A 14730-nucleotide genomic window follows, 5' to 3' on the forward strand; every position below is an offset into this window, starting at 1 on the left:
TCTCCCAAGAGTTCATTTCAGTGCTCTGCACACAGTAGATCTTCCCCTGATAGACTGAAGCCACAGAGTTCTGAAACCATTTATGTTTTGGACCGAGGGACTGTGTTAAAGGGCTTGATTATTTTAGGTCTACCCCAGCGTTTAGTACAATGCTTGGCACACAGCAACCTTTTACTTAACACCATAATTATTATTATTATTATTTTAGTGTCAGTCTCCACTATTGCCTCTCTCAGGGCAGGGATGACATCTGTCCTCTCCTAAGGCTCAGAACAGTGCTCTGCACACGGTAAGCGCTCGACCCATCCCGATTACCGAGTGATGGATGGATCGATTGATGAGAACTCGGTTGGTGGTTTAGGGACCATCCTTCCGACCCCCGGCACGTGCTTGGTGAGGTTAGAACGCGGCACGAGCGGAAACGTCCGTCAGCCTGCTCGCAGCCACCACAGGGCAGACAGCGCGAGGGCTCGGCTGGAGCCCTCACTGGGGGAGCCCGGGGCCGGTGCCACGCTGTAACCTGCTCGCTCCTCCTCCCTCCATCACAAGGCAGAGGTCAGTTCAGCCCCCACGTTGATCCCCCTTCGCCAAGACCCGCGGCCCCAGGACGCCCTGGGGCAGACCGCGCGACGAGCTTTCGGGTCGGAAGGGACGGAAGATAAGCCTTGCTTTCCGAACGGACCCGTCTCTCCCGGGCCGGAGGGCCAAGGGGCCCGGGGATGAGGAGGCCTCGCCGCCGGGACCTGCGGGGGGCAGTTTTTGAACCAGAGAAGCTCCAGAAAACGCATGCATATACATACCCGACTTGGGTACAGTCTCGGTACGGCAGCACTGAAAATATACTACAGAAGGATCTTCTGCCACTGATAAGGACTATTCTAAAAAAAGAACAACAGACAAACAAACTAAATGCAGAGCCTCAAGTTCAGAAAGTCAAACCCACAGCACAACCACCGGCAGCAAGCTGGTCAGCGTTTCTCACATTCCAAGAGGGGTCTGGACTCCCACGCTCCTGGGAGAAGGAAGCCAAGGGCCAGCTTGGAGAACAGCGGATACCCTCTGCTCAACTTGAACGGGACACACGCTACTTCGTTAATGTCTCCGGTCAGAGACGCTGGCGCCTGGCCAAACGAGGCTTTCAGACAAGGGCTGAAACGGATATGGAAAGGTCAAGGACTAGGCTATCAATCTAGCCCATTCCTGCCAAATTCGAAATAACGTGACGGCTCCCTAAGATGAATGAAAGAAAAATAAACTTTCACAGGGCACAAATCTGAGGGTTGGAGATACGTCCACAATGGGTGCAGTCTGATGAAGAAATCATTAGAGCCATTCAGAGATGAATTATCACTGGGGTACTTACTGAGTGCTGGATAGAGGGTTAACAGATCGGACCCTGAACCCTGTCCCTCACGGGGCTCCCATTCACATAGTCCCATTTTATGATGTGGAAACTAAGGTCCCAGAACAGGCCTGTGGCTGAGCTGGGCCTAGAAACGAGGTCTCCTGTCTCCCAGGAGACATTCGCTTTAAAGCATTCAATCTGCTCGTCCCCATCGTACCCCAAATACTAATCTCCTACTCGAGCCCAGCCCGCACACTCTGCTCCTCTAGCGCCAGCTTTCTCACTGTGCCCCCATCTTCTCATCTATCTCGCCGCCGACCCCTTTTCCACGTCCTTCCCCTAGCCTGGAACTCCCTCTCCCTCCATATACGCCAGACCAACACTTCCTCCGCTTTCAAAATTTTACTAAGGTCACATTTCCTCCTAGATGCTTTCCCGGATCAAGCCCTCTATTCCCCAGCTTGCTCTCCCTTCTCCGTTGTCTACGCACTTCAATCGGTGACCTTTGGACACTTGATATTCTCCCCACCCTCAACCCCACAGCACTTACGTATGTATCTTTAAATTATATATTCTAAATTACTTATTTATTCGTATGAATGTCCGTCTCCCCCTCCAGACTGTAAACTCATTATTGGCAGGGAACATATCTTCTAATTCTGTTATACTGTATTCTCCCAAGCGCTCAGTACAGTGCTCTGTACACAGTAAGCACTCAATAAATTCGATTGATTGATTGATCCCAGGCCCCTGCTCTTTCCACTAGGCTCTGCTGCCTCTCTTCTGATGCCTTCTATTAACCTAGTTCAGTCGATGAACCAATAGGAGCTGGGCCCCAGCCCCACTTAGAAGGGGTGTCTTGGAGCTCATACCCCCCCAACCCCATACGGACCCAGATGAAATGGTGAGGGCACTGGGCTTTCCCGTTAAGGCTGGCACCAAGACTCCTCTCCTCCAGGGGAAAGGAAGGGTGAGAAACATAGCTATAGAACCTCCAGGGGTCGGAGTGACCTGTCCAACTTGGCCAGCAAGCCGGCAGGCAAGCTCAGGGGCCACGATTTCGGCCGCCCCACACCAACACTCTCGCAAAGGACCCAGGGTGGCCTCCCGGTTTTGGGGTCCCAGCCTGTTTCACAAGGGCCTAGTCATAAACGGGTGTGGGTCTCGCTGCCAACACCGGTAGACTCACGCTAAGCCGGACCTCGTCGAGATTTGGCCTCTGGTCCCCCTCCCCAAAAGCCGGTCACAGGGCCCCCAAAAGGCCCTCTTTTGGCCAGAATGGCAGTGGGGGTCGACAAGGGGCAGCTAGCTTGGCAGCGGCAGGGAAATGTGAATAAACGGCAGCCAGTCTTGCCCTCGACTTGTCCCCTCACCGCCGCGGGCACCGCCGCTGCTCCTGTTGCAGATTTCTGCCTCGGCAGCCACACGTTCATGCTAGAAGATTGTTTATGGGGCAGCGGAGGGGCACCGGCACAACGCAGCTCACGGCAGCGGTGACGGCAGCAGGATGCCCTCCACGGCCCCGGCAGCGGGGTTCAGGGAGAGAAGGCAGCCGCCGTCTCCCTGCACTTACCTGCCCGCTGCCCTGTGCTGCTGCAGGTGGTCCTTAGGGGAGTGTTTTTGACTATTCTGAAAACCGCCCCCTCTCTTCCCTAATAATCATCGCCATTGTGGCGTTATTTGTTAAGTGCTTACTGTGTGTGCCAAGCACTGGGAGAGAGACAAGGTAACCAGCTCAGTGGTGGTCCCTGTTCCACCTGGGGTTCAGAGTCTTAAAAGAGGAGAACAGTTATCTTGTTTCCCATCTGACAGATGAGAAGCGAAGGACTTGCCCAGGGTCATGCAGCGGGCCAATGGCCGAGCCGGGATTAGATGTGGGGTCCTCTGACTCCCAGGATGCGTCCTGGCCCCGCGGTCTTTTCTTCAAAGGCTGCTTCGGCAACCTCTCTGGACCAGGCCCGGGCAGGGGCCGAGGCCAAACTTGAGGGTCCACTGGTCTTCCATTCAAACTCTGATCAACTGCCCACTGCACTCCCGGCTTGGAACTGGCCTGAGAAACCCTCCGTGTTTGGATCTTTTCGGTGGGGAGCCCCAGGTCCAAGCTGCACACTGGGGAGCTACCCTGTGCCACGCCCTAGCTAGGAGGCTCCGGTGCCCCTTTTGTCCCCGGCACCCCAGGACTCTCAAAGCCAAACTGGAACGGATTTTAAGGACCAACACAAAGCCTGTCAAAACCCAAGCTTCACTGGCTCTTCACTGGCTTCGGCTGCCAGAGAAAACTGCATTTTCAGTGAGAGCTGGGATACGCACAGAAGAGCCTGAGCTATATTAGCCTTCAAGTACGATTTCCCAGAACAATCGCAAGGCTACACAATGCCCCTCGCTTGGGCAAAAAAAGAGATACAAAATAAGATCTGCTGTTTCTCCTTCCTACCACCTTCTAACTGTACCTCACTCTCGACTCTCTGGCCTCCATCCCCTACCTCGGGCTGGGAAACAGACAAGACCACAGCTCTCCCCAGATTCAAAACTCTCTTAAAACCTCACCTCCTCCAGCAAGCTTTCCCTCCCTTATTTCCTAGCATCCCAAGCATCCTAGCATCCCTTCGGCCGATCCTAGCATTTATGGACTTATTCGCCGCCTCTTTACCACTCACGATTGTCTCTCTGCTCGCTTAAAGTCTGCATTTTTGGCCACCCTAATTGGGAATATTTTTAAGTCTGTCTTTTCTGGGAAAGGGTGTAAATTGCCCGGGGGAAGGGAACGGGTCACTGTTATGCCTAGTACAGCACACCGTACTACTGAGTGGGAGCTCAATAAATTCTACTAATATTGCTATTACTACGGCTGCCTCAGCTATGACTATTACTGCAAGGACCTCCCCCAGGATGCTCCTGCATCTTCCCCATTCCTCCGGTCGAATCCGCCGCCTGAGCCTCTTGGTCCAGTCCCCAGTGGGGGCGGATGTCTCCCTTTCGGCGAGAGGGGTGAGGCGAGGCACAGGCCACCTGCACAGCTCCCCCACCTCCAACGCTCGTCACGGGATTTGGCCGCTGTCTGCCTCCAGGGCAAAAGCCCAGTTTCCCCACCGGCTCCCCGCTCGTCATACAGCTGGGCCCCTTCCTGCTCGCTCTCCCTTTGCCACTTTTACACCGCCCTCGTCTCCCCCTTTCTTTCCCAGCATCTCACGGAGCACTCGCCCATACCCCAGGGGCTCAGTCCTTCCACCCATAGCTCCGTTTCTCACACACTGCCAAGCTCTCTCCCTTTCAGACCGTTCTCCCCAAGAACGCCCCCCGCAACATCTAATGGCACATTGTCAGCCCAACCGCCCAGTTCACTCCCATGCCCTCTCTCCCCAACACACACACACCACTCACACATCGACACACACACAGATCCCGGCCCTCCCTTCGCCGCACCCTCACCACCCAGCACACGCACACAAACACACACGCAAAGCGACACAAAAGCATAAAGGGACAGGCCTCAAGCTAAGACACACCCTCAGCGGACAGGGGCACAAATACACACAAACTCACATATGCACACTAGGGCAAGAGTCACGTTGAGAGAGTGGCAGAGGAGAGCAGGGCCAGAGGAGGACAGTGGCAGAGAGAGAACACCAGGAGAAAACTAGAGAGAAGAGAAAACAAAGGGAGAGAGAATGAGACGGTCATTGACTCGCTAACCAGGTGATGAGCAGGTATTTTGGCTCATGATTACGCACGTCTTCATTTTGTCAGGGGCTTCAGAAAATTAAGCTCCAGTGATTCTGTTTCTTTGGAAAGTTGAACCAAAATGTGGAGCCCCTGTCTCAAAAGGGCATTGAGACTTTTCAAAAAGCACATTTATCTTATTATTTGGGGTGGGGTCGCCAAAGAGGTTACAATTTAGAAATAAGCTCACCGGCTTCAGCAGATGCTCCATGGCAGGTATCTGGTCTGTCCCTGTGACCGCAAGCTCCTTGAGGGCAGGGTCTAAGCCTCCCATTTTTACTGTGGGCCTTCTCTCCTTCCCCAGCCCCTGCGACCTGCTCCCGGCAGACCCTCTTTGCATGCACCGCTATGGAACAAATTCCAATTCATCTAATCAACACACCTGCAACCGGCGGCCAGCAGACAGCTGCCCGGAGGGGTGACTACTAAGATGGCGGCCTCCTGGGTTGGCAGAGTCAGCCCGGCCTGAGAACGGTGGAATGGAGCCACGGGCTTGAGCTTCTCACTTTCAGTGACCGGAGACGGGGTCTTTCCGGGGACTCGGAACCGGCGGCAGGGTCCTGGCGGAGACCGCCTGAGCGTCCCAAATGCCAGAGAGGTGGGGAAGTCTGGGGACGGACAGCCTCGGCCCCAACACCCCAGAGAGCCGAACGCTCCGTGGACCCAATGCCGGGGGCTTCGGCCTCGATGTCACACCCTTGGTGAGCACCGGTGGAGCCCTGGGGCTGAGCTGAAGTTGGGAAGTGCCCGGGACAAATCTCCCTCGCTGCCAACGGACAAGAGAGCCAAATGGGCAACCGATCTGCTTCCCATTTTGGGAAGAACCAAGCACTTCACCGCTCGCTTACGGAAATGGGCTTCTGTCTCCCCCTCTGGGCTGAAAGCTCCTTGAAGGCGTGGATCCTATAGACCGACTCTATTGCATCGTCCTCTCCCGGCTCCTTAGTCCAACGTGCTGCGCTCAGTAAGTGCTCAATAAATACGATGGACTGAATGACAACAATACAAAACACTCAAATTGCTTCTGGGGGCATCCCAGTGGCTTTTGAATAATAATAATGATGGCATTTGTTAAGCGCTTACTATGTGCCAAACACTGTGCCCAACGATCGGAAATCGTGGCTCCTCTAAAATTTTTTTCTAGACCAAGTGCGTCAGACACAGGTGAAGCCCATCCGTGACCCTCCCGCCAAAGCACACGGACAAGCTGCCCAGCTGACCCAATCCGGGGTGGGGGGGGGAGGGGGTGATGATAATAATGGTATTTGTTAAGTGCTTACTATGTGCCAGGCACTGTACTAAGCGCTGGTGTGGATATAAATTAACCACAGTTCCTGTCCCACATGGGCCTCACAGTCGCAATCCCCATTTTACAGATGAGAAAATTTAGGCATAGAGAAAAAGTGATTTGCCCAGGGTCAAAAAGGAAACAAGTGGCAAGGATGGAAGGAAAGGTCCAAAAAAGTAGAAGGAAACATTTCACCAAGTGACAAAAAGTGTACTGGATCAGAGCCACTCCCTGTCATTTTCCTCAAAGCTACTTGGAGTTTCTTTGGGAAGTCACTCCATCCCCAGACACTCCCACCTCGTTGGTTAGCAGTGCCTCTCGTCAGACTGACTAGCGGGTGCCAGTTAAGGATGCGAACATTCCCTGGGAAGGTGTTTATGTCGCAGGTCCTGTTTCCTTTAACCTCTCCCATACCGAGAAGCTGTCCACTCCTCAAAGGGTCAGCCAGCCAACCAACCGTGCACTCATCCAATCCAATCAATCCATCAATAGCGTCTACCGAGTGCTCACTTTGGGCATAACACTGGACTAAGCGTACAATATGAACAGCAGGCATGATCCCACCAAGAGCTTACAATATATCAATTGATCAATCGATAATATTTAGAATCTTTACTCTATGCAGAACCCTTGACTAAGTGGTTGGGGGAATACAATCGAATTGGCAGACGCTATCCCTGCCCTCAAGAATCTTATCGTCTAGTAAGGGAGACGGACACTAAAATTAATGAATCAATAGTATAATAGTATTAACTGAGTGCTCGCTCTGGGGAGGACCCTGGGCTGAGCACTTGGGAGAGCACAATATGAAAGAGTTCCTGCCCTCGAGGAGTTTACAATCTAGTGGAGGAGACAGACACTACACTATAGGTAGAGGGAAGAAATGAAGTTTAAAGGTATGAGAAAGGATCAGAATTCCATGGTGGGTAGCTATCTGTGTGTCACCATGCCTCTCAGTCCCCTCCAAATATACCCAAGCCCCAGCATTGCTGGTCCCACTTTAGGGGCCATACTCAAAGTATGGATGCAGGGAATAACCAGGAGAAAAAATGCTGGTTCCCCTAAACTTCATTTCACCGGGGATGTTACCCCAGAGTCCACCACAGATAATTTTGTTGTAGGCTAGTCAGGCTGTCCGGACCGCCGCCGCTGAGCCCTCTGGGAGTCTGAGAACATCCTCAACCTCAAGTGCTGCTCTGCCCAACACCCCTTTCCACCTTCTTGCCACATCCCTTTCTCCGCCCCTCAATTTCCCTCCTCTGCTCCATCCCTCTGATGGAGGAGTCGGTGGCGGGTCTGCTCTCTGGCCAAGTCAAGGGAGGTGCCATGGCCCCCGGCCGGCCCCATGCCCCAGGAGGCCTCTCTGGGGCCAAGGATGGTGCCCGGCATGCTAGTGCCAAAACCGTCCGCCCAAATACCCAGCTCACTCTCTAGCTCATTGAACAGGCAGTCAGGACATCAGTCACCCAACTGGCCTAACGGTCCAGGAGCTTTCACGTTCCCAGCCCTGAAGGGAAGGGGATTCTGACTGGAGACCCACGGGAAAGAGCTCTGATAAGCGGAGGGCTCAAGGGGAACAGTCTGCCTGGATGATATGGCTTAAGGCCGAAGGGAATTTGAAGTTTCATGTGTGTACATGTAAAACATATAAATACATGTACAGGTATACTTATATCTGTCCAGGCAGAGGCTGCCGGGGACCCAAAGAATAGAAGGGAACGTTTGACGGCATCACAAATGTGATGCTTGTCATTCCCACCAAACACAAATTTCTGCTCTGCCTCTGCTCTGCCACATCAAAACTTCAAGGGGATCTGAATACATCCGCAGTTGGAAACCCTCAGATTTAATTGGGTGGAGCAGTCAGGTATCTCGGCCTCTAAGGGGAAATTTCACTCATCTCTTCACCCCAAACCAAAACAAGCCCATTCAGATTCTGAAGTCGCTTCACGATGGTTGGCACTGCAGATTTCAGGGTCCTGTTGGGAGGAGTAGGATGAAGTGAAGGAGGAGAAAAAAAGAAGAAGAAGGAGGAGGAAGAAGAAGGAGGAGAAGGAGGAAGAAGGAGGAGGAGAAAGAAGGAGGAGAAAGAAAGAAGAAGAAGAAGAAGGAGGGAGGAGGAGAAGAAGGAGGGAGGAGAAGGAGGAGGAGAAAGAAGGAAGAAGAAGGAGGGAGAAGACAAAGGAGGGAGAAGAAGAAGGAAGGAGAAGAAGAAGGAAGGTGAAGCAGAAAGGAGAAAAAAGAAGGAGGAGGAGGAAGAAGAGGAAGAGGAATGAGAGAAGCAGGAGGAAGAGAAGGCTCTTCTGATTCAACGTGACCCTGCATGGGGACTCTTCAGAAACCCAGTGCCTGAGGAGAGTCCATCTCTAGAGAGGTGGGGATGCCACCGACAGGCCTCTTACCTTCACCTTCCTCCACCCAAGAGAGAACCTGGCTCCGACTAGCCGCAGGGCCGAAGACTAACCCGAGCCAAAGCCCCAGCCAGTCTGGGGTGAGGCCATCTCCCTTTGCAGCCTGGGATGAGGCCATCTGAGACGGAGGAGGAAAGCACAGAGAATGCCCAATTCATTCCCTTTTGCAAACCATATACTTACATAACTGTCCCTCTTTTGGGCAAAAATCCTTCACATCTTAAAAACAGAGGTGGAACTATTTCACAGGTCACATGAGAATTAAGAATAACAATTGGAGGGGCAGTGTGATCTAGTAGAACGATCACAGGCCTGGCTGTCAGAAGATTTGTATTCTAATCCTGGCTCTGCCACTTGCCTGCTGCGTGACCTTGGGCAAATCACTTAATTTCTCTAGGCTTCAATTTCCTCACCTATAAAATGGGGATTCAACACTTGTTCTCCTTCCCACTGACTGTAAGCTTCATGTGGGACGTCCTGTGGGATGGGGACTATGTCTGACGTGATTGTCCTATATCTGCCTAAGTGCTTAGTACAGTGCTTGGCACATAGTAAGCATTTAACAAATGTCACCCTTTTAATCTATTGAAGTCTGGCAATAAGGGGAGCAGCAGAGCAAAAAGAAGGAAAGGAGGGGAGAATGAAGAAAAAGGTAAACGGGCACTTAAGACCTGTGGGTCTCAGTGCTACTGCACACCGCCAAGCACTGCACACAGTGAATTAACCTTCCCTGTCCCTTCTCCCGTTCCAATTCCGGAAGCCTCCATGTTTTACGGGAGAATCTCCCATAGCAGGGGCCTGCATCTGTGGGGAGCGCACATTCTGACCCTTAACCTCTACCTACCCCCCTGCTTGCCGCTATCACTGCTTACCAAAAATATTCTCTCTCCTCAAATACCAGGGGCAAGGCTGGGGAGGAAATTGTGTTGTGGGCAGGGAATGTGTCTCTTACATTGTACTCTCCCGACCGTTTTGTGCAGTGCTCTGCACACAGTCAGCGCTCAATAAATACGAATGACTGACTGGAGGCAATTCTGCAAGTAAACCTGGTATCTGTTGGCCAGGCTGACCTCAGAGCAGAGGGCCCAGGCCAGTCACGTCCACACTGAGAGGCAGACCCAAGCTGGAGCCGGGTGGGAAAAGGGGGCACTTGTGGGAGGCCTGGGACCGTCAGGCTGGCCGTCGGACCGGGCCGTGGGCATAGGACCAAAATGATCTGATCAAGGTGTATGCTTTCGGAAGCTTATTTAATTCTTTTAAAGGAATGCTCGGCCCCTTGCCCACCCTCAAGCTCCAGCCCCATTCGAAGCCCCTGCCCAAATGATCATTCAGTTAGCTTTCTTCCCATTTTAGGCTGTTGAATCTCAGAAACAACCTAATTGATAATTCTGATGTTCTGGTGACCTAACTGAGGGGCTCAGTCCACTTTGAGGGAATTTCTAACTACCGGAGGTCCCTCTCCCCAGAAAAGCGGGTGGATCGTGGAACATGACTTAAAACGGATCAGAGGCAGCCGCCAGCCCATTCGGGCTGCAGACCGGATGAAAAGCGTTTGAAAAGCGAGGATTTTCTCCGCTCTCCTGAACCCCTGGTGGCACTAGGAACTGGAGTTCCCGTCGTGGTGGAGGCGAGGGGCGCTCAGAGAGAACACCTGCCAATTCAAAGGCACTGCACCACTGTGAGCCCAGCCAGCTTGCTGAGGACCCTGGCCAGGAGGCCCCCAAGGGTTCCTTCCTCCGAGAGCAGGGTTTGGCTGGGTGGCCACTCTTAGGTGAATGTTGGGGGGGGGGGGGGCGCTGGCCCAGAAAGGCCATTCCGAGTTCCAGTTTCCTGAGGGTCCATCCTGTGGCGTCTGCCTCAGCCCCTCTAAAACCCACAGCAGCAGAATATGCTTCTGTCCCTTTCAACGAGGGTTTCTACAAACCCATCCAAATCTAGGTCCTTGACCCTGACACGGGGGCTGACGTAGGTTCTCTTCATTTGGAACGCAATGGGGGATCCTCAAATTCACACTCCCCTTGGCCTGACTGATCCCCCATCTCCCCTGCTGGCATTCCGCCCCCCAAGCCCCAGAAAAGCCGGCACCCGAGATCCGGTTCGTGTCCCACCTGCCGTTTCTGGTGTCGTGCTGCCGCATGCTCTTGATAAAATGGACCTTCTTGAAGTTCTTCGGCCTAGGAGAACCTGACAGGGTCCGGCACCTGGAGAACACAGCAATTTGGAGAACCCGGTGAATTCCCACCTGGACAGCTGAGAAAGGTGGAAAGGAAACAACCAACAGAAGGGGCAGGTTTACCTGACAGAGGGGTTATTATTATTACTAAAGTATTTAGGAAGCTGTGGAACTGAGCAGCGGGACACGTACAGCAAGCATGAAAAGCAACCTGGCATAGTGGACCAAGTAAGGGCCTGGGAATCAGAATGTCATGGGTTCTAATCCCGGCTCCGCCACCTGTCTGCTGTGTGACCTTGGGCAAGTCACTTCACCGCTCTGTGCCTCAGTGACCTCATCTGTAAGAGGGGGATTGAGACCGTGCGCCTCACATGGGACAAGGCACTGTGTCCAACCCAATTTGCTTGTATCCACCCCAGCGCTTAGTACAGTGCCTGGAACATAGTGCTTAACAAATACCATCACAGTTATTGTTATTATTATCATGTAGTGGATAAAGCATAGGCATGGGAGTCAGAAGGCTGTGGGTTCTAATCCTGGCTCCGCCACTTGACTACTGTGTGACCTTGGGCAAGTGACTTCACTTCTCTGGGCCTCAGTTACCTAATCTGTAAAAGAGGATTGAGACTGTGAGCCTCATATGGGAGAGGGGCAGTGTCCAACCTGATTTGCCTGTATCCACCCCAGTGACTGGAATGTAGTAAGTGGTTAACTAATACCATCTTCATTATTGTTATTATTATACAAGACAATTAGGTCCATTCCATGGGGCTCACAGATGAAGAAGTCAGTCTTGGACATACTGAGCTTGATGGACACAAGGAACCATGTTGAGATGCCCTGAAGGCATGAGGAAATATGACACTGCAAAGGGAGGTAGGCAGAAGTCAGCTAGTTGGTCAGTTAATAGCATTTATTGAGCGCTTACTGTGTGGAGAGCCCTGTATTAAGCACTTGGGAGAGTGCAATATAACAATATAATACATTCCCTGCCACAGTGAGCTTACAGTCTAGAAGGGGAGCTAGTGAGGGTAGATTTCAGTCAGAGTGATCTGCAAAGAGGTAACAATTGAAGCCTTGTGGGGAGGTGTCCTACCGGAGGGAGGGAGTGTAAAAGTGAGAAGAGAGGGGGATCCAGAAGAGAGCTTTAAGGGACAACCTTGATTAGGGGCCAGAGGAAGGGCGGATGAAAGAGTCTGAGAAGATCAGCCAGAGAGGTAGGAGGCGAACCAGGAGAGGGTTGTCATAAAACCACAGCTAGACAGTGTTTCAAGGAGAAAAGGGAGTGGACTCCAGTGTCAAAGGCAGCTGAGAGGAGGAGGACCATGATAGAGTCTGTTAGATTTGACGAGAAGGTCACTGGTGACCATGGAGAAAGTAATCTCTGTGGAGCGAAGGGGGCACAGAATGGATCGCAGAGGGTCAAAGAGGGCATGGGAGAATGATGTGAATCAATCGTATTTATTGCGAGCTTACCATCTGCAGAGCACTGTACTAAGCACTTGAAAGAGAACAATATAACAGACACATTCCCCGCCCACAATAAGCTTACACAGTCTAGAGGGGGAATCAGATGATATAAATAAATAAATTTCACATATGTAAATAAGTGCTATGGGGCTGAGGGAGGGGTGAATAAAGGAAGCAAATCGGTGTGGCACAGAAGGGAGTAGAAGAGGAAATGAGGGCTTAGTCAGGGAAGGCCCCTTGGAGATGTGCCTTCAATTAGTGGTGCCTTCAATAAATTGATGGTGGGGAGAGTAATCATCTGTCAGATATGAAGAAGGAGGGCGTTCCAGGCCAGAGGTAGGAAGTGGGCGAGAAGGTGGCAGCAAGACTGATGACATCGAGGTACAGCGAGTAGGTCGGCATTAGAGAAGCAAGTGTGCGGGCTGGGCTGTAGTAGATGAGTAGTGAGGAGGTGGGCATGGTGATTGAGTGCTTTGAAGCCAGTGGTGAGGAGTTTCTGTTTGATGTGGAGGTGGAGAGGCAACAACTGAGGTTCTTGAGGACTGGAGAAACCTGAACTGAATGTTTCTGTAGAAAATGATCTAGGCAGCAGAGTGAAGTATGGACTGCGGTGGGGAGAGACAGGAGGCAGGAAGGTCAGCAAGGAGGCTACGTTGTGAAGGTTGACAGGATTGAGTGACATTTAATATTTAGGTTGAATGAGAGAGATGAGTTGAGGATAACGCAAAGGCTTCATAACCTTCGCGAGACAGGAATGATCCTGGTGCTGTCTACAGTGATGGGAAAAAAACATGGGGAGGACAGAGTTTGGGTGAGAAGATAAGGAGTTCTGCTTTGGACATGTTAGGTTTCGGGTGTCAGCCAGATATCCAAGTGAAGACAAAGTGCACAACCCATTCGAGGAACTGGGGAAGGAGGAGGAGGAGGGAGTTAGAACAATAGCTGGCTAGTTCATTGGGGCCCAAACAAGGTGTTTTAGGATAGGGAAGGTCTGATTGTGTTTGAAGGCAAAGTAGCCATGAGAGAGGAAGATGGCAGTCAAGGAAGAAGAAGAAGAATGGGCCCAAGTGTGTTTAATAAAGGGTGAGAAGGGATAGGGTCAGGTCTTGATTTTGCCAATGATAAGAAGATGATAATAATCACTGTGGTGTCTGTTTAGCTCTTGCTTTGTGACAAGCACTGTATTAGGCACTAGGGTAGAACCAATTCAATCAGATCACACCGTCCCTGACCCTCATGGGGAAGGGGAAGGGAGAACAGGCACCGAATCCCTGTTTTGCAGATGAGGAAAGGGAGAGGCACAGAGCAGACAAGTGGCAGATTCGGTATGAGATATGAACAACACTAGCTATTATCCGATATTAATTCAATCTTCTTCCTTGTACCTCTTGGGCCTCTCCTCATTCTCGTTCACTGGCTCCTCTTCAGTCCCGCTGTCCAAGCCGTGGGCTTCCCACAAGGCATGGTTTCGGGTCCCCAACTCTCCTCACTCTCCCCACTTTCACTTCTCCACACAGGACTCCCAGATCAACCTCTCTGGCCCCGTGGCTACTCCCCTACCCTACGATCCGCTTGGACGTCCCGCCGACCCTGCCAACTTGATGTGTCCCAAACCGGACACCTCGACTACCCTCTTCAAGCCTCTCTTCCTCCGGAATTTTTCACGTCTGCCCTTGACATCACCATCCTCCCTGTTCCAGAAACCTGTGACCTTGGTGTCCTCCTGGACTCCTCGCTGTCTTTCAGCTGTCACGTTCAATCTACCGCTCGATCCTGCCGGTCCTACCTGCACGGCAGTCTTGTATCCACTCGTTCCTCTCCACCCAGATGGCTAGACTGTTGAATTAGCCTCCCCACTGGTCGCCCTGCCTCCAGCCTCTTCCCCTTCCAGTCCAGACCATAGGTTGGCTCGTCACTCATCTCTCATCTGCCCTCTCCTCAAATCCCCCCATCACGAGTGCCTTCAAGGGCTCTCCATCAACCCTAACGTACGCGTCGGCCAGGGGACTGACGACAGACGTATAAGGAAAGATGAAACAATAAAAACTCGAAGGCACCAAAGACAAGGCCAAAGATAAATATGGGAAATGAAAACAACAACGAAAGCCAGGAGGGCACCGTGGTTAGAGGAGCAGAGTTTTGGGCACCTGGAGGCTCAGAGTCCAACCGTCACCAGCCACCAGTAACCGGCAATGCCACAGCTAAAGCCTTCCCAGAATTCCACGCTTTGGGGCGGCTTCAACATTGTTGCTGTTTTCGCTATAGCTACTGCTACTAAAATAGTAATTGGATTTAGCTCCCAGTGACTCAGTAACGTCCAGGC

General features: G+C 52.1%; 1 protein-coding gene across 2 annotated transcripts in view; it reads right to left on the bottom strand.

Annotated features, from left to right (window-relative positions):
* CABLES1 (Cdk5 and Abl enzyme substrate 1) overlaps positions 1 to 14528 on the bottom strand; it is a 42572-nt gene extending 28044 nt beyond the window's left edge. The window contains exons 1-3 of one of the 2 annotated variants that reach the window (XM_029068806.2): positions 14194 to 14528; positions 10873 to 10965; positions 801 to 878 (exon numbers count right to left, since the gene is read on the bottom strand). In XM_029068806.2, coding sequence (XP_028924639.1) covers positions 801 to 878; positions 10873 to 10965; positions 14194 to 14327 — 305 coding nt within the window. In that variant the 5' untranslated portion in view covers positions 14328 to 14528. The remainder of the gene's footprint in view (positions 1 to 800; positions 879 to 10872; positions 10966 to 14193) is intronic. The other variant, XM_029068808.2, reaches the window with a different exon arrangement.
* Between the last annotated feature and the right edge of the window lie 202 nt (positions 14529 to 14730).

Source organism: Ornithorhynchus anatinus, chromosome 7, assembly GCF_004115215.2.
Source record: "Ornithorhynchus anatinus isolate Pmale09 chromosome 7, mOrnAna1.pri.v4, whole genome shotgun sequence".
Lineage (NCBI taxonomy): Eukaryota > Metazoa > Chordata > Mammalia > Monotremata > Ornithorhynchidae > Ornithorhynchus > Ornithorhynchus anatinus.